General features: G+C 37.4%; 2 protein-coding genes across 3 annotated transcripts in view; one reads left to right on the top strand and one right to left on the bottom strand.

Moving 5' to 3' along the window:
* The window catches only part of rps6ka5 (ribosomal protein S6 kinase, polypeptide 5), a 34,848-nt gene extending 33,218 nt beyond the window's left edge, over positions 1-1,630 (bottom strand). The window contains exon 1 of the mRNA XM_081348059.1: positions 1,442-1,630. Coding sequence (XP_081204185.1) covers positions 1,442-1,511 — 70 coding nt within the window. The 5' untranslated portion in view covers positions 1,512-1,630. The remainder of the gene's footprint in view (positions 1-1,441) is intronic.
* Positions 1,631-4,759: 3,129 nt separating this feature from the next.
* Positions 4,760-18,519, top strand: cdan1 (codanin 1). 2 transcript variants are annotated; one of them, XM_081394191.1, is made up of 29 exons: positions 4,841-4,925; positions 5,767-5,855; positions 7,297-7,967; positions 9,155-9,346; positions 9,430-9,620; positions 10,427-10,546; positions 10,993-11,071; positions 11,156-11,276; positions 11,351-11,460; positions 11,573-11,662; positions 11,837-11,912; positions 12,017-12,222; positions 12,856-12,988; positions 13,074-13,217; positions 13,300-13,466; positions 13,545-13,626; positions 14,183-14,272; positions 14,400-14,454; positions 14,558-14,691; positions 14,778-14,881; positions 14,983-15,132; positions 15,211-15,274; positions 15,491-15,569; positions 15,681-15,889; positions 16,682-16,789; positions 16,936-16,999; positions 17,101-17,261; positions 17,683-17,790; positions 17,909-18,519. In XM_081394191.1, the coding sequence occupies exons 3-29, from the start codon at positions 7,714-7,716 to the stop codon at positions 18,002-18,004; spliced, it is 3,387 nt and encodes a 1,128-aa protein (XP_081250317.1). In that variant the 5' UTR covers positions 4,841-4,925; positions 5,767-5,855; positions 7,297-7,713; the 3' UTR covers positions 18,005-18,519. The 2 variants fall into 2 exon arrangements, with proteins under 2 accessions (XP_081250316.1, XP_081250317.1); XM_081394190.1 differs by lacking the exon at positions 5,767-5,855 and having other exon boundaries at positions 4,760-4,925.
* The last annotated feature ends 1,164 nt before the right edge of the window (positions 18,520-19,683 follow it).

Here is a 19,683-nt window from a genome sequence, read left to right as displayed (position 1 = left end):
GATCTTTAGTGTCAGGGTTGCACAGTAAATGCTCAAATGATAGTTACTGCCGATTTCTACGGATAGGGTACAAAATTGGGCTTGAAACTCTTTTAAAAAATGGTCAATGAAAGGAGGTTGTTAACCTTCAGAAAATACTGATCGTCAACCTCATCAGGTTATGCTGAAAGTAAAAGACAAAAAAAAAAAATCATAGGGGACATGTTGTATTTTCTGAAACTGCGATAACATACCAAAAACACATTTAAATGGTTTTGCCATTAAAATTAGTTAAGAATAAAAAAAATAAAAATAAAAAGTCACTGCTTGGATTTAAAAAGGCAAATGCTTAAGAGTCTATTATTGGATCACTGTTGCAGTGATTAGCATGCTATATGATGAAAATAACATCACATGCATTTCCATCAACAGGTGCATACATTTTAGGTCAAGATCTTGTATTGACAATGCAAGAGTCAAGCACTCTGTAAAGTCTACTTCAATACATCCCAAAGACTTTCAATGAATTTAGGTCTGGACTCAGAGGTGCCAATTCATGTTTGAAAATGATTCTTCATGCTCCCTCCCAACCATTCTTTCACAATTTGAGCCTGATGAATCTTGACATTGTCAGCCTGGAATATGGCCATGATGTTTTTTTTTTGTTTGTTTTTTTGCCAGGCGGTGTATACATACAGTTATTAAAAAGTCAACCTTTTTGTTACAAAAATTTGGAACATGTCAAAATACAGTTTAACAAATATTTGGTTGCGAGCTGTTTTTTCTTACAAAATAACTTGGGTAACATGGTTGAATTGTTTAGGTTAATGAATGCAGTCAAAAACAAAAAAGTAAGAAAGAATGAGATTACAGTGCCTGTAAAAATAACGAGACAACAAAGTACTGTACCGTACCATACTGATATTATGTGCCTGCAAAGCATTTATACCAAGTTTACTAACACAGGCAAGTGAGGACACACACCTGGTCACTTCATTTACTATACAAAGACATCATCAGGGCCCTAGAGATTAAATTAGCTCCAGCAATTGGGTTGCTTTGGACTCAAGTCCATGTCATGACAGAGACACTAATTAAAGCGCTGACACATAATAAATGCATTCCATACAATACAATACAATACTTCCCTTCTAATGTCAGTCTAATTTCTTACTAATGTTTCTCAGCTTCAAACACGACACGCACTGAAAATGCAAGTGCACTTCTGCGGTTATGAATGTGAAATATTGCACATGTAGAACATCCTCCAACCTCAAAGCACCACATTTGTGATGATATATATAACATAGGCTGCTAATAACACTTAATGCATTTACACTAGCCGACCAGCTAACATTAAAGCTGTCTCTTCCATTATATAACGAAAACACCACCAGTCCAAGATATATAAGCGCTGTTTCTTAAAAACAAGCGTAGGACGGACTGTCCGGCGTTCATTTACCGTTTCTGAGTTCGTGTTTGACGGTAAACAGGTCACCTTCCTCCGACGAGCCCTCCATCGTAGACGGCATTACTCGCGTGAACGGAGCGCACACTCTTTCCTCTGCTCGCTGCGCGACACTAATGCAAAATACTACAGCAGAGACTATCACAGCAGGATTACATAAACGGAGTTATTGCAGTAAAGCAACCTTTGGGAAAATAATGCAAATGACAATAACTGCATTCTCGTGGGAAAGACAGTGGGGCTGTAAATACTACAGCTACACTAACAGAGATATACACACACACACGCGCGCGCCGGCCGAGCACCATTAGACACGCCCACTGGAGCTGTTGGGAGAAATACTTCTCCTCTATTGGACCGCCCGACTGTCACTCACCGCCCATCGTACAGTTCTACTTAAATATTTTATTATTGTTAAAGAATAAATATTAATTAATAAATATACAAAAATATATTAGATATATTAAAACAAATTAAATGATTAATAATAATTAATATAATGATTGAAATAAAATAAGGCCCGGTTTCACAGACAGGGCTTAGATTAAGCCAGGATTAGGCCTTAATTCAATTAAGTAGCTTTTATAAACATTCCTTAGAAGAAAAGAAAAAAACATTACTGGTGTGAATCTTGAGACAAAACAATGGCCCTGACATGTTTTAAGATATGTCAGTGCAAGTTGCTTTCAGTTAAAACAGCTCAAACATGCATTTTTGTCTGGAACTAGGCTTAAACCTTGTCTGTGAAATATATCTGTGTATATATCTGTCTGGGTCTGGGTATATATAGTGAATATTATCAAAACTATTACCCTATTGGTAGAGGCTACTGGGAGAACTTTAGAGTAGGGTCTTTAGAGTTCTTGCAGGAATGTATGCTTATTTATCTTCAGTTAATTTTGAAAGGGTGCTAACATGGTATTAAGTATCTTTTCACTTTTACAGTTTATTATTAAATAATATTTATTTTTAATAATCAAGTTTTTTCCCGGGCATTTTAGTAGTGCATTAGCTACAGAATGCTGTGATATAATGAGCACTTAAATTGACCCTCTACTATTTCTACTCTGTTGTGTGTGCGTGAGTTCGAAGTATGTTATTTTATTTATTTATTTTTTGTGCATACACTGTGATTGGTAAAGGGCGCCTGAAGCTCAGGCTGTACTGAGAGAAAAGTGCAGGTTTATAATTTCTCAGGGGGAAGGGAAGCCTGTGTCCTCATTTGGACAAGCAAGGGCCTGTACAGCATTTCTATTATGTGGACCTTAAAGTTAATTTCTAGTGCAATCCTATGGGAAACACCCAGTGTACTTCCAGTATTTGTTGTAAACTGCCCACACACCGTTATAGATAGTTTACAATGTAAATATTCCCTAAACATATTGATTTAGATGTTTACACAATGTACGGATAAGAAGTTGTAACCAAACAGACATGAGGGAGACACACCTGTGCATGCAGTGCAAACAAGCAGAGCTTGTGTATTCTTATGACTATTCTTAATGTTTGTCCATGGTCTACATCAGGGATGATGGTTCTATTAATGGGTTTCCAGTTTTCCATATGGCAATAATTGTCTCCTGTTTTGTTTACTACACAAGTTGTTCCTTGTGGTTACAATATATTGTCTTCATAACATTCTAAACAGATGGCTATATGGACCAATATAGGTAACAGCGTTGTATTTATTTCAGCACATAAACTTGTGTTCATAAAACCCTGAAGAGTATTACCACTTTTGAGAAACAAGCAAGATAAATTTAACTCCAAAAGAATTAACACTTACACATTTACTATTTATAAGTTTTTAGAGCAGCATTTTTTGACTTATGAGTAAAATAACATGAACTTGAAGAAAAGGTTAACATTACTTGAAGAGACTGTCAGGTTTTCTACAATGCTAACAACTTGCTAAATATAGGCTACAGTTTGTTTTAGATATTTTACAATGTTAAACTGTAATGTTAACCTCAGATCTGATTTTAATTAAGGAATCCATGATGCATTAGTCTTATGGTTTGGCTTACACAAATCATAATTTAACATCTCAATTGTTCTAAATACAGTGATTTAATGGATCTTTTTAAGGGTAAACAGTAAACACTAAGCAATTTTCCAATTTTTTCAATGAGGCTTGACGTACAGGTTGTTCAAGGTTGTTATGAAACATCTGTTTGTCATAATGATAGACATCCAGGTCCAAAACAGGTGTGTGGAATAATTAAATATGGCCCTGAAGGTCATAGGGCACACAATGTTGCCTAACAAAAAGAAAAATTTCCAAAAACACATAAAGCCTTTTTCCTCATTAGATGCCAGCAAAGCTCCACTGATACACACATGGTTGGATTTGTGATTTGCAGTACAGTAGTTTTTATCTTTCAAATATTACATGCACGCACACACACATTTTTAGCGCAATTTTCCACCGGACAAAATTGCGATTGTTAACTCATGATTTCTGTTCTGTCTGTGCGCACCAATCTTGCACTTCTATCTACTCCTCAACCAGACCACTAGAGACTTCGGGTTTTCGGCATTATGTTAAGGAAGGTCTAATCTCGGGAACGCACAAAAAAAAATCCAGGAAAAGATTTACTATCTCTTAGTGTTGTGATCCCATGACGTGAGAAAATTGCGCTAAAACACTCACTGAGTTTTTATTACTTGTTTTTAAATTACACTCATACAAACCATACTCTGACATCCATACCAACACACCCACACAGTATAGCTGTATAATTTATCCAATTGGCTCTATAATATACAGATAAAAAAAAAAAAAAAAAAAAACACAGGAATAAAGCAAGTATTTACTTTATAGGCCAAACCTGAGAAAATGAAGTAAAAAAAGGTACAAATTTACATTCTGAAGCCTTGCCAACAGAATGAAAGCCTATTAACAAAGGCCTATTAACCTATTATTTTTGTTGTGAACACTTTTCCCCCAAATTTATGCAGTTAGCATTAACAACAAAACAAACCCATAGGGGTTAGAAGAGTTACAAACAAGTTTTACCAACAAAAACAATCCGTATCTTAAAGTTAAATGTTTCTGTGTAGGCCTATATTTGTTTAGAGAACAAGTGATTTGTGTATGTATGTATGTATACTGTGTAGCCCATATACAGACCCACACACACACACACACACACATACAGATAAATTGTTTTTTAAACCAATAAAGGCCTACAGAAACATGTAACTTTTTTTAAGACCCTCTCTGAAAATTTACTCAGTAAATCAAATGGAAGGTACAAACCAACGCAAGTGTTCTCTGAACTTTTATTTTGAAGGACTGGCAATGTCTTCAGTGTTGTTGAGGTTTGCGCGCGTTGCACTGCTCAGCCAATCCCGCCCCTGACAAGAGGCACGTCACTCTCATGATACTCCGAGAAGAATGGCGGCTCTTTTGGAATCGTTGCTGCACAGTAAAGTGGAGTTAAGCGAGACAGTGCTCTGGCTCAAAGCACAACACGTAAGAGTTTACACCGCGCTCCCTCTCTAATGCTGTGTTTTTTCTCTGTCACTGCGTAGCGGAGTGTATGAGTGATTGGTTTCCTGGAATTCAGTCAGCTAATCTATAGCTACGCTAGCAAACAACCATTAAAGAGTCGCATTATTCTATATGTGGGTTTACAGTTTTGTTTTTAAGGTAAATTTAAGTTCTACATTTGGATGGTAACTGTTAACGCCACAAAACATTTTCGATCTATTAAAGAGAACGTTGTCATCATCAAGTTTCTTTTTGGTGGGAATTCTGGGAAATTAACTTACATAACTTATGTTTTAGGGAATGTAAATTTTTCATAAATTAGCTAACGTTATAACGTTACCTTTCATGATGTTTTGTTTGTGATAATTTGAAAATATAACATTCTCAATATTTCTTAACATAATTGCATCATTGTAGTCTAAACACAAAATTGTAGAAAAAACTAAGCCTTATTTACGAGGTATAATTGTGTTATTTTAGAATTATTTAAAGGGGTGGTAAAACACCTTTTTTCGAAGGCTTGATTGTGTTTGTGGGGTGCACTGTAACATGTGTTCATGCTTCGTTTTTTAAAATTCGCATTATTTTTCACATATTTAACCATTATTCCACACTGCTCTGTCCCTCCTTGTAAAAACGGTCGGATGATTTCCTGGTTCTAAGAAGCCCCGCCCTCAAAAATACGTAATGGGCTCAGATTGGTTAGCTGGCCCAGTGTGTTGTGATTCGCTAACCGCCAAGTTCACGTTGTTTCGGAAACGCCCCTTACCCTCACCGGTAGTTTGTGCTTCAGTAAACAACGGCGTTAATATTCCTATACCAGTTTGAGCCCGAATCAGACCCAGAGAATGTTAGTGGAGAGGATCGAGCAGAACCTGTTCAAGAACGGCTGTTAAAGGACGTTTCAGAAAGGTATGTTTTTTTTTAAGACTGCAGATCTATTGTGATCGCTATATGAAGCTGTTACTTTTGTATATTTAAAACGATTGTAGCTAAATATCTGTCGCAGAACTATTAACCCAATACGAACACTAAACATCGGCTTTACAACAGTAGCCAAATCAAACACAAACCATGTTTAGCATGCCTGTAGATAAACAATACATAAAAGCTATAATCAAAGAATAATTTACAGTGATCACATAAACGACAACAACCACGAACATTCAAAGTTCGCTGCGCTGGTGATATTAAACAGAAGTTTGTATGTGTTTGTCGGATAAGTATGAATTAACGTTAGCATTTAACAAACTGGTTTGTGGAGACAAACAGCGTTGTCCTTCGTTTACTTCCTCACTACAATGTACAATTAACAATACGAACTATTACAGGAAAACTCATCAACGAAAAAATCATACTTACATGTTGTGGCTCGTAAACAGCTTCTGTTTTTAAAGTTGGAACTGCTCGATCTTTCAGGACAAGCCGTTGTGTGAATCCTGCATTGTAACTCGTAGATTGAGGAAGCTTTCCTCCAGAAAATGTGCAGCACAGAGAGCGACATTTGGATTATAATTATGAGGGACCGAGTTAAAAATAAATTGTAACCGTCCTTAGGAAGACTGAACAAAGTGGACCTGCAATCTGGGTGAAAATAACAGCGTTTCGACGGCATAGCGGCAAAGACTCTCTACTACCACAACAACTCTTCTCCAAAGCAACATAAAATGGCCTCGCCCCCTCTATGTATTGTGTTCCCAGAGGAGGGGTTTATGTAAATGTTGGGCTTAGTGATGTCAGCAAGCCCACAGGAATGTCGTGTAGTCCTTCTCAGCCGTTTCTGTAGTTCTTAGAAATTGATTTCTTTAAAAGCAAATATCTCCCTTTGCTTTAAACTTTGAACGTTGTAACTTTGCAGATGTTGTTTATGCTCAAACAGCAACATCACACACTAACTAAAGTTAGAAAAGTGAAATCGTGTTTTACCACCCCTTTAAGTAAAATTATGGTATTTATTAATTTTAATTAGCTTTTAATTTTGAATTGGCAGTTTTAGTCATTTATGCCTACTTCATCTTAAAGTGATTCATTTTATTGAGATGCCATTGTAAAGGCAACATTTTTATTTACTTTATTGTTTCAGTTGCTGAAATCACTGAAACAAATAATTATAGTTTTAGTTTCAGTTAATTATGACAACCCTAATAATATAATGTTAAACAGAGATAAATGGGTTGTATTTCACACATAAAGTTTTTTTTTTGTATTTCTTTTACTGAGAAATTACTTTAATGATTTTTAGATAGATAATTTAATGTAAAAAAAAAAAAGTTTTGTTTTGCTCAATTTTAAAGTTTGTTCAAGTCTTTTGCTCTTTTCATGACTAACTAGATGTTTCTTTTTGTTTCGGCAGGTTTGTGAATCCCAAGATTTTCTATTCGAGGTCAGCAGAGAGGAGTTTGTGCCTTTCCTTTTGAATTTTTTGCGAGAGCAGAGCAGTCAGACTTTGACCCATGGCCCCACCACACCCGCCAAGACCCCCAGCACCTCCAAATCTGTCAGGACTCAGTACTCTTCTGAGCGGAGAGGCAACAGATCTACACCAGTCCAGGGTCTGCGCAGTGCCAGTCGAGTCCAGCTCTTCTCTCCTGCCCCATCTGCGTCCCCAGTGGGTGGGAGGAGTGAGCAGGAGACCTCATATACCAGCTCTCATTGTTTAAGTGGCGTCAGCGCCTTCAGCAGCCCTTCCTTCAGCTCTGTCTGGAGCCCTGCTCCCCGCAACACGCCCTCCGAGCGCCGCTCCGCCCAGCGTCCCAGTCTTGGCGACTTCATGACGTCACCCCCAGAGGTCCAGCCCAGCTCCTCCACACAGCAGCACAAAGGCCGCAGGAGGAGTGGGGGGTTTGGGGGGTGCGCGTCTGGCCGACAGACGGGAACTCGCGTTGCTGTGTCTGAGGAAGGAGCTGGCAGGAGGAGTAGAGGTGTAGCGAGGTTTGAACCAGTGTCACCTCCAACACCGGTGCAGCTCAACTTCAATAATTTGGAAGACTTTCCTCCAGTGGGTGCCGCCCAGTCTTCACCAGTGTAAGTGATGAATCATACCTCTTTTCCAGAAAGATCGGTTCAACTCCGGCCCTAAAAACGTACTGGTCTCGAACGGAGCCGGACAGCGGGGGACTGAGAGGGTGCTGCCGTTGTATCGTTGAGCAGTCTAAAAACATTGCACTATATTGCTCTTTATATCTAAATATATAAAACTATGCACACGAGGCACCCTGCGTGCAAGAGAGCGAGTGAATCAACTGTTTCCAGTTTAAATTTAAATAAATAAAAAAGTCTAATAATTTAAATAAAATCTAATCTAAATCTAAAGTCTAATAAAAATAAAAAAGTCTGCCGAATTCTTAGAATTTAATTCATAATAGGTTCTAATAGGTTTTTACCTTTTTCTAGCTCATTTATTGACAATAAAATAATGAAAAATAGTAAAATATGTGTATTTATGTATACGATTATATTTATACTTTATTAATTAAAATAGAATATATAATAAAGTATTTTTGTGTGTGTGTTTGTGTGTGTATATATATATATATATACACACTTTATTTTAATAATATATTATACATTATATTTATTTATATATATATATATATATATATATATATATATATATATATATATATATATATATAATATTGATAAATGTATTTTTAAAATATTTATATAATATTGATAATAAAATATTATATAAATTCATATTTGACTTATGAATTAACTTTGTTAAACTAGTTTGGTTATAAAATAGGTCAAATTGTCTGATTGTCTTAGGAGACTTGTTTTCCCATTCCATACACACGGTCTGCTATTGTATTCTTTTCAGTTTAGTTATTTTGAAGCGGTTTTGTTAATTTTTTCCAAGAAATAAAAAGACCAAAACACCAAAATTATAGAAATATGCCAAGTTTTATTATAATATTATTACATTATAATATCAGGACACTTGTTTCACCCTGACATTTTTACATTGTGCCTCCCAGAAATGTTATAATTGAAAATACGTCACAATAGGGAAAGAAAGATAAAGGCAATTTTCCAATTTCTTTTTTTTTTTTACGTCATGACATTGACCCTGCTAATAAAACGATTCAGATCCTCTCTGTATTTTAATCTTGCATATTTCAAATGTTTTAGTCAGTGATGCAAATGTGTATTCATTGCAATTTTATGAATATGAAAGATCAAATGAAACCTTTCTGCTGTTTTTCCAGAGCAACCAAACCTTCACGGAGAATTAACCCAACTCCTGTAAGTGCAGAGCGGCCTAACTGTAAACCTAAGAGCTGCTTCACGTCCACCCCGCTCAGCCTGCCTGAGAGCGTACCAGAGAGCGCTGGGGCCAAACTGACCGCTGCCAGTCCTCTCAGTCTGCAGGAAGAGAGAGAGTTGCTCAGGAGAGAAAGGTATGTTGGGTGATGTTGTGAGATTCAGTTTGAATTATATCTCTGTGGTTCTCTGTCATCATTTGCCGCCTCATCTTCTCTAGGTCTAAACTTGCCCAGCAGACCAGCTCCCCACTGACAACCACCCCCGCCATTTGTACCCCAACCAAAACAGTGCACAGGCAGGGATCAAAAGTGACCCCTGACCCCCAGTCACCTTGCCCTGACCCTGACAAAGTTACACAGAAATCAGAGTTGGATCTCTTAGCAGAGCTGTATTGTACCTGCATTTCAGGTAAGTGGCCTGCAGAGGGTGCTGTATACTGTGCTGGTAAAGGTGGTCTTAGCTCTGTTGGGTGACATCACTTCTTGTTGATGTTCAAAGTATTGTCAAACAAAACGGAGGCTAGCTCGACCCTCCCTCCTCCTCATCCCGTTTGCTGTATGTGACAAATATTTTGGCCTAAAAAACGTGTGACATCACTTTAATTTACATTTGATAAAAAAAAATCAGCGATGGGAAAAGTATATTTGACAATGTGATTCACAGCACAGCCAGTAAAGAAGTGACAGTAAAGACTTGTACATTTACAAAAGTACAAATACAAATCTGTTTTCTTTTGAACTTTATATTCCATCACAATAAATTAGTTTCAAATATATTAAAATAAAAAAGGAGCATAAAGGCCCGTTCTCAAAGGACGAAAAAGATGTTGCTCTAAAAATGATTCTAAATATAAAGTATAGCACCACTGTTAACAACTATAAAGATAACAGCACAGAGAAACGATATCGTTGAAATCACTTTCAGAAAGAATTTTTCCAGCTGATAAACAATAAAAACAGCCAATCAGAATCCATCCTGCTTTAAAGAGCTTGAGCAAAACAGCAGACGACAAAACTGCAATGCACGTTTATAATAAACAGAGCGTTATCGTTCGTTGGTGTGGATGCTAATATAGTTATAGTTATGGTTATGTTTATAGTGTGAATGGGCCTTAAGACCCTTGCCAACCCTAAACTTTTGAATGAAAGAAGCAAACGTATACATAAGCATGCTACATGCTTGTTGTTTTAAGTTTTAATGCATTTTGCTTGTAGAGAATCTGGTTCCGTGTGTTTTCCTGGAGCTGTTCTTCATACTGCAGCTCCTGACATCTCGTGGTGTGTCTGTCTCTAAATCTACAGAGGCAGGAATCAGTGTGTGCGAAGACAGTCCAGGTGAGTCAATATTTAAAAGCTTATTTAATTCTTTAAGGCTTCTGACTACACTTACATGTTAAATCATGCTGAAGAGATGTCATAAAGATGAGGCGTTTCATAATCCTGCTGTCAACACAAAGCTAGTAGAGTTCAGCTTTAAAAATGCATTACTCGTGCATTATTCTGCACTTGAAGCTGAAGTAGCTAAAACATTTATATTCACTTTTTGTATTTCTTTGCCTTTTTAAATTTACTGTGAAATTAAATTCTTAAATACTTGATTTATTTAACAGTACAATAGTATTATTGTAATAGTAATATTTAAATAATTGTATTATGTTGTATTTATTTGTATTTATTAATTGTCATTAATTGTGTTTATTCTGGTTTTGAGGATGAGTCAATCTAAAAATGATTAATTTGGTCATGTCCTGGTTGTGTCCTGTTCATTTATGGTCTTGAAGAGGTGCTGGAGAAATCTTACCTGGGAAATGTCCACAACTGTGTGTATTTTTCCGTGAGAGTGTTGGAGAATCAGTTTGAGTAAGTCTGATTACAGTTTCATTACTGCTTACTGCTTCAGATCGGATTCTGTATGCCTGACTTTCTGTCTTATCTGTTCGTCAGGTTGGTGTCACACCTGGACAAATGCACTCTGCGGCTTCTGTCTGAGAACGAGAGAGTGGCGACTTTCTCCCCATCCCTCAGAGATCGCCTGGCACAAGCTCAGGACAACTGCACAGCTAAAGTAAGCATTAGTTTAAAAGCAACCAATAAGTAACCTTTGAAAGCTCATGCTGAATAATGTCCTCACTTCCTCAGGAGCTCCCCAGTCCACCCTTGTTCGTTCATTCAGTACCTTTCCAGGCCGCCACAGATAACCGGTCCAATTTTGTCAGCGATAGGGGCTTCCACACATTTAAAAAGCAGAGGTACACTGAACACCATAAATATGTTTCAAATATGTGATGTTTCAGGTCATTTATCAGTTTTGTTGCCTTGATATATATGGGACATGTTATTTTTTTTCTGCTTTTGTTGTAGGGATGTGTTTTACGGGCTGATCAGAGAATGGGAGGACTCTCATAAGGAGCCTGGCTGGGATTTTGAGGCAGCATTAGGCAATAGAGTCAGGTGACTTTCTTTTTTTCTTTTTTTTTCTTTTCTTTTTTGGTTGTGTCAAAAGGGACATTTTATAGTTAAAACTAATAGTATATTCTTTGCTCTTTTTATATGAATGATAAACATTTCCTCCTTCAATCATTTTGATTGTGATTCCAATTAAAATGTTATAAATTATACCCACAGGATAATGGTCAGTCAGCTCACAGCAGCAGGAAGTCATTCTCACTTTGCCAGACTCTTCCAGAAGCAGCTGATCCAGGTGTGCCAAAATGGCTGATTTTTTTCACATTTCCTCTTATTCTCTCTCTGTCCCTTTTATATTCTCTCTGTCCCTTTTATATTTTCTCTGTCTCCTTTTTTTAGATGTGTAAGAGCCCTTGTGTGCTGGGCTCCTCCAGTGACGCTCCTGACGCTGATCTGCTGGGCATGCTGGGGGCAGACAGCCTGGGTCGCCTGAAGCGCCTGCAGCAGCGTCTGGTCCAGCCTCAGGGACTCATTGGTCCCTGCCCTCCACCTTCCTTTCCTGGCCATCAGGAGTTCTTCAAGGGCTTCCTTCAGACAGCCAGCTGGTAAATGTTGTATCCACCGGACTCGTTGGGACTTTTAGATGTGCAATTGATGCTTTCATGATGTTATAATTTAAGCTTTGCAAGTCTTGCTCCAGCTGTATGAATTATTTTGAGTGCAGTTTACTTTTCTGTTGAAAAGGACAGTGCTTATCGAAGTGCTTTTCCCTTTGTTTAAATGGCAAATTGATATTTGTTTACATTTAGCACAGCGAAGTCACAGCTTGTATGCTGAGAAAAAGCAATGAAGGATGCTTTCAAAATACTCACCAAGCTGAATTTATTTAATCAAAAAATACAGTAACATGATTATTGTGAAATATTAATACATTTGAACTGTTTTCTATTTGAATATATTTTATAATGTAATTTATTTCTATGATGGTGAAAGCTTAATTTTTATATAATGCATCCTTTCTGAAAAGTTTTAATTTCTTTAAAAAATTTTTTACTGACCCTAAACTTTAAATGCTAGGCTAGTGTATACCTGCTTAAAGTACATTTTGTTAGCTGTTATGAGTACAGTAGCATGGACGGTATCTAAGCTGATTTTAATAGACTAAAAGTCACAAAACTCTTTAAGGTTCTTAATGTGTTTTTGATGCTTGGCTCTAATTACGGTCATCTTTGTTCTAGCTGTCAGCTGAACCAGCACCTGAAAGATGGTCTGTGTCAGCAGCTGCTGAAGTTAGACGAGGTGTCCATCCTCGGTCCAGACGCCAGCCCTGCCCGGGGAGAGGAGACCGGTGATGGAGACATGGAGCAACAGGTTAGACCAGAAAGAAAAATATTCAACCATTCTAAAGTAAGGCTTTGAATGGGATTAAAACACATTTTTGGGCTCTTTGTTTCAGGATGAGAAGCAACGTTTCTCCTCTGTGCTTCTCACGGCACGACTTCTGGCCAAGTTTTTGGGCTTCATCTGTTTTCTGCCTTACCAGACCTCTGAGCTGCCATCAAGAGATATACAGGACGCTGCAGTCACTCTGCGGAGCAAGGTACACAGGCCAGGATTTTTTATTTTGCCAGCAAGCTATGTATTCTTTAGGACCTAATTTGTTTTCTTGTGTGTATTGTCAGAGTTCTCCAGTGCTGGATGTGTGTGCGGTGTTAAGAAGTTCAGTGTATCGGAGACGCACCATTCTGACAGTGCCCTGGATGGTGGAGTTCCTGTCCATGCTGGATTATATTGGCCCATTTCTGCCTTGTTACAGGACCGCTCTGTGCCTTTTGCTCCAGATCTACAAGTGAGTTTATCACATACACATCAAAGATGATCTTTGTGTGATTGTGCTATGAATCATGCTTATATTTGTGTGTTTCAGGAGGATGGTATTGGGTCGAGGAGGGGAGCTGTGTTACATGAATCAGCTGCTCATGGTGGCAGTTTTGGGCTGGCTCTTCCAGGTGAGATGTCTCACTTTCAGTGGGGCTGAAAAAAAATCAAACACCAGGCAGAAAACTGTTGCAGATGGGCACCTCTAATGTGACCTGCTTTGTTTGCAATTAGACAAATGTACTTCTGACATCACACCATGCCATCATTTATTATATTGCATAATAAAGTTGCATTATTTAAAATAATTCCACATTGCTATATTATAATAATTTCAAAAGTTGTGACAACATGCAAGTGAAAAATGTAATAAAAATGCACCCAAATAGTGATCTGGATCCAGTTATATGGTCAAGGCCAGTGTGAATGCAAAGAGATTGCAGGGTTTGATAAAGAACTGCAGAGAATGGGCTAAACGGGACTTGTATCATTTTGATAGTCTGTTTCTGCAAGCATACACTGAAAATAAGTGCTGTTTCAATGTGTGTGTGGTTATTTTTTATTTTTTTATTTATTAAAACATTTTGTAAAAGAGATGATGAACATTTATCAAATTGAAATTGACCAAATCATACAGCCTGGACAAAGAGGTGGGTTATGATCTTTCTGTTGCTGTCCCTATTTTAGATCCCAATCTTCCCAGAAGATCTCTTCTTCAGCACAGATCTAAAAGAAGAAATCAAGGAACTGGAGAATAATACAAGCTGTCAGGGGCTGGTTAGTGGAACACTGATCTTCTGCTCTGGATACATTTAGCTGTTTCCTTTTAAGGAGGGAAAGAAATGTTTATTTATCTTTTCATTTCCCTTCACAATGTGTATAATACTGTATATTTTCTTTCAAGGACACCCTCCCATTAGTGGACCAGCAGCTTCTCTTAACTTGCTGTCCATATTTAGGTGAGAGTGGACTGTTTGGAAAAGAATGTCTTTTACTAAGTTTCGGTTGGAATAAATTCCTGTTGAGGGTGATTTTGGTACCTTTACACCATTCATTTTGCAGGGGAGTTTCGTAAACTTCTTGCTGCTTTTGTTGCTGGTAGCACGTCCAAGAGTGGAGGCTTGATTCGCAAGATCACCCCCACATCTGCAGAACTGAGGGGACCCTCCATCACCCGTTCACAACAGAAACTTCAGGTATCCTGCAAGCAAATGCCTTCCATCTGTTGAAGAATTGAGTCATCCATGTGTAGACATCCATGTTTTTCCATGTGTTTTAACAGGTTGATTTGGAACAGGCCTTTTTTCACAACCAGCCCCCATCTCTCAGACGCACTGTAGAGTTTGTTGCGGAAAGAGTCGGTTCCAACTGCGTCAAACACATCAAGTCAGTCTCCCAGCTTTTTGTCAGTCTTTTTGGCTCTTTCTGCCTGTTAGTCCATGTAATCGCATTTCATCATTTCATATTTTCTTAACTCTGTGTGGCAGGGCTACGCTTGTGTTGGAGCTTGTGAAGGGTGGAGAGAAAACTCTCAGAGATAGTTTGGGTTTGGAGGGTGTCAACACGGCCAAACTAAACGATTCTATCTGTGCTCAGCTGTGTGACGCAGGCATGCAGACTCTGGAGAGAGCCACCAGGTCAGCAGCTCTCTTCTCTCATTACATATACATCATGTTGTAGGACATGTTTTGGACTAGTCGCATCTCCCATGATAGGTTCTGCAGTGAGAATGCCCCTGGAGCTGTCCGAGTTCTTCTTCCTCTGGAGACCTCTCCTTCTGTGAGTTAAACAGTCACTCTTCATTAATTCAATCCACTTAATACCATGTAGAAAAATAGAGATGCTCAATAACAGTGTTTGTCTTGGATGGAAATTCGCTGTACAGTGATGCTCTTATTTGTCATCTCATTTTGTGGTTAATTTTAGAAAAAAGACTTCAAGATCATCATTTATTTACTTAGAGATATGATTATTTTTTGTCGTTGTGTGTTTTAGGTCCTGACCACAGCTGAGAGCATCACCACTCGTTTGGCTACAGAAAAGGCTTGCAGCTGGCTGTCCTCCAACATCACAAGTAGGGAAGCCTAATTTTATTCACATTTTAAAATGACAAATTCTCCATTTAGACTTATTACATACTTTGTAGCCTTTTTAAAAAAAAAATCTGTATGAATGTCTCCCTTAGCACTGCTAAAGAGAGAGTGGAAGAGTGCATTTGAGAGGGTGATTAAGAGTGTGCCCTCAACCTTCAATTTGGATGCTGAAGAGGGTGAGGGATCAAGCAAGAGTCAGCAGGTCCAGAGGAGCGCCTCAGGGCTCAGTGCTGGGTCCTCATGTGTTTCGGGCTGCAACCATAAGGTTCCACTTGGATCAGAAGTCATAATTGAAGTTAAGGTAATTATTGGGAATTAGTAATCCAGACAAGTTGTAAAAAATTGTTAAAATGGATTAAAAAGGGTGGTTGATGATAAAATTTGTGAGAGAATTTGAGTTAGAAATGAGACATGCGGAAATCAAAAGCATAATTCACACCAATAGTCAAACTTGCTAAACAATAAAATGTTTATTTATTCTTGGACAAGGACATAGAAGTGTTGTAATTGTTAATTTACATTTATTCATTTAGCTGACGCTTTTATCCAAAGCGACTTACAATTGCTATACATGTCAGAGGTCGCACGCCTCTGGAGCAACTAGGGGTTTAGTGTCTTGCTCAGGGACACATTGGTGTCTCACAGTGGATTCGAACCCGGGTCTCTCACACCAAAGGCACGTGTCTTATCCACTGCGCCATCACCACCACCACTTATTAGTTTAGAAGAAGTTCTAAAGTGAATAAAACTGAATTGTAAAAAACTAAATAAATATTAAAAACAACTAATACAAATTACAAATACACTTAAATGCACTAAAATTAAATTGAAAACTGAATATATAAAGGATAATTCAAAATATGATTAAATATTATAATAGTATATAAATAATACTGTTTACCAATGACAATGGCTATCAGTAGAATTTGGAATTAATAAATTGGAAATTATTGTAATTAATGATCAGCAGTATTATGAAATTTGGCCAATTATTTAGTCTGGATTAGACAGCAATAAGCAAACCTAAGGTAATTTCCAGTAATTTTCAAATATAAGTGGGTCAGATCTCAAATCATTTTGTCTCATGTTTCAGGAGGTTCTGAGTGTGTCTGTTGGACCCAGGTCTGATGGCGAGGTTTTCACTGTTCATCAGATTGAGTCTCTGCTGGACAGAGTGGGACAAACACTTGGATGCCGAAAAGTAATCAGACCCCCCCCCCACACACACACACACACACACACACACCCCAATACTATTTCAGTGTACTAACGTCATTCAATGTTTTCTTTATTTAGAACGGTTTACCTTTCTTACAAATTCTCTCCTGTGTCCTGGTCTTTTTCTAGCTCCTCGCTTCTGTGGTCGAGCAGATGCTGTTGCGTTGTACTGTTCAGATGGCATGCAAACTGGGTGAGAGAACAATTAATGCAAAACTGAGAATGGTACATGAAGTCAATTCTGAAAGTGATTAATACCCTAATGTGTCTGTTTGTGTTTGTTTCCATGTGCAGTATCTGGGGAGCTTCCTCTGGTGTTTTCAGCCGAGGGGAACAAGAGACCCGCTCTTCTGGAAAAGTTTTTAATTCTGTGGACTCGGAGCCCCTCTCCACCTCTGCACCTTCTCTACAGTGAACCCACCCTGACTGCAATTTCCAGTGCCACAGATAGTGAGGTAAAACCACTTATCAAACCTTGTGTTGATGCAGTTTTGCCGAGCTGTTACATTCTTAACCTGTGTGCATTTTTTATTTTTTATTTAACAGTGTTATTGTAATTCTAGTTTTAGTAACTTTGTAATGTGCTTGACTTTTTTTTTTTTTATATATATATTTGTATAACACTAATTTTAGTATTTTAGCACTTAAATATTTATTTGTCAGTTAGTTGCCCCGACTAAATTTCTAATTTAAAATCTAATTTCTAATCTAATTTCAAATTTAAGTTGACATTTTTGTATATTTAATATTTATACTCCATTTATATTTTAGCTATATTTTGATTACTGAGAACCTTTTTTTTTTTAATAGGTTTAGTTTTAGTTAACGACAACAAGAGTGTTGATTTAAACATTGGTTTATCCTTTAATACTACAGAGGAATGACTACCTGTTCCTGATAAGACAGCTAATAGAGAGAGGTCTTTTAGAAGAGAAGGAAGTGCGCACCAACTGGCCAAAGTTGTCAGCGTTATCTTGGCCAGAGGTAATTGCTTCTTGCATATGCTGTTCGTTCATTATTTTAGAGACAACAAAACATGATTTTCTGAGGCTGGAATTCTCACAAATTTCTCTCTGATGGCTTTTCTCATTTGCTGTTGTAGGAGTCGGTAGAGAAGTTTCAGCAGCTCTCCCTGACCACCCAGTTCCCAGTGCCTTCACTGCCAAACCACAGGGACATACTGCAGGTCTCTCAATGACCACTAGGGGGACACGTGCCGGCATTACCAACTCTACACATGAATCCCAACCAAACACTATTGTATGAATAGGCAATGAGTTATGCATATTTGAACAAAAGAAATAATGTTTAAACCTACAATATATATGATTTTAAAAATATTTTAAAGTCTGATTTATTGTTAGTTGCAAGGAGAATATTTGCTGCTCAAAAAATTCTGAGTTGATAGACCAGTCATTCATTATAAATCTTCAGAACATTTTGTGGGAAATTTTAACAGGGTTTTGCCCATTTTCACTCATACAGCCTTGCAGTAGAACATGATAAAGACCATTCACTGTGCTTCTTTGTCATGAAATTCTATTTATTTATTTTAAGTGTTTGTAAATGTTTTTCTGCTTGTTGGTGAGTTGGTTTGTATGCGTTTCTTATAGTCTATATTTGTGAAAAATTTGCACTTTGTTCATGTTGGACAATTTTATCTGTTTAATTCTAAACCTGTCTAAAGTAATAAAATGTGATATTGTGAACATGCGTGAGTTTTTTTATTTTTGTTCACATTTCTCATACGGTTTATAGCAAAGTTAAGAGTCCATATGCAGGGCTGCACCTCTTACAAAATACATGACAGTTGTGAACTTTAAAAAAGGGTAAAGTCATGGAAATTAATATATTAAAGGTATAGTTCGCCCAAAAATGAAAATCTGTCTTTTACTCACCCTCAAGTTGATCCAAACCAGCATGAAGTTCTTTCTTCTGTTGAAAATAAAGGAATATATTTCGAAGAATATGGGTAACCAAACAGTTGCTGGTCCCCATTGACTTCCGTAGTATCGAAAAAAATATTATGGATGGTGTCATAAAAATGCAACAAGTCAATGGGGATCATAAACTATGGTTACCTACATTCTTCAAAATATTTTATATGTTGTGTTCAGCAGGCTTGGAATAACTTATGGGTGAATAAGTAATGACAGAATTTTCTTTTTTGGCTGAACTATCCCTTTAAGTCAAGGAGAAGTCTGGAAAATTTCTATAGTGAATATTCATGCTAATTTACTACCGGCTTTAAAATACTTCATCAGGTAGATGTTGCTCTATGTGAGTGCAATATCTGTCAGATTATGAATTTTTCCCTTAAATCGTGGAAAATTATTGGTCAAATGCCGCTATTGCTTCGAAAATCATTCTAATATGCTTATTTGGTGCTCAAACATTTCATATTTAAGAGCTGTGCTGCTTAATTTTGAACAGCATTCAAAAGAAAAACATTTGAAATGGAAATATTTTGGAAGTTTATAAATGTCTTTGTCACTTTTGATCAATTTAATGCTTCCTTGCTGAATAAAAATATTGATTTCTTTCAAGACAATTGTCTTAATGACTAATTAAGTCATTAAGTTTATAAAGCAGAGACAGACAGGCAGTTAACGTGTCCCTTCAGGCGAGCACTTCGCCTTTGTTTGTTTGTCTTGCCCTAGTTTCCTACTATGGCGATGGCTGAGCTCATTAATGTTAAAGACCTACTGAACTAGCGTCTAGTAACAAATCATAATGAATGTTTAGAAGCCACGCCTTATGCAAAGTAAGCTTACTCGTTCAGCAAATCAGAAAGTACTATTGAACTAACGTCACGTTGTACTCTGAATATTCATGAGCAGAGCCTTCGCTATAGTAGGATTCGTAATCTCCCCTCCT

Source organism: Scardinius erythrophthalmus (assembly GCF_964197995.2).
Source record: "Scardinius erythrophthalmus genome assembly, chromosome: 19".
Lineage (NCBI taxonomy): Eukaryota > Metazoa > Chordata > Actinopteri > Cypriniformes > Leuciscidae > Scardinius > Scardinius erythrophthalmus.
This window is presented reverse-complemented; position numbering and strand designations above follow the sequence as displayed.

Bases quoted from the DNA above. Each gene is read 5' to 3' on its own strand.
- cdan1 (XM_081394190.1), top strand. From the start codon at position 4,848: ATGGCGGCTCTTTTGGAATCGTTGCTGCACAGTAAAGTGGAGTTAAGC. The intron at 11,913-12,016 runs GTGTGCCAAAAT...TCCTTTTTTTAG, and splicing joins TCCAGAAGCAGCTGATCCAG to ATGTGTAAGAGCCCTTGTGT. The intron at 13,627-14,182 runs GTGAGATGTCTC...TCCCTATTTTAG, and splicing joins TTTTGGGCTGGCTCTTCCAG to ATCCCAATCTTCCCAGAAGA.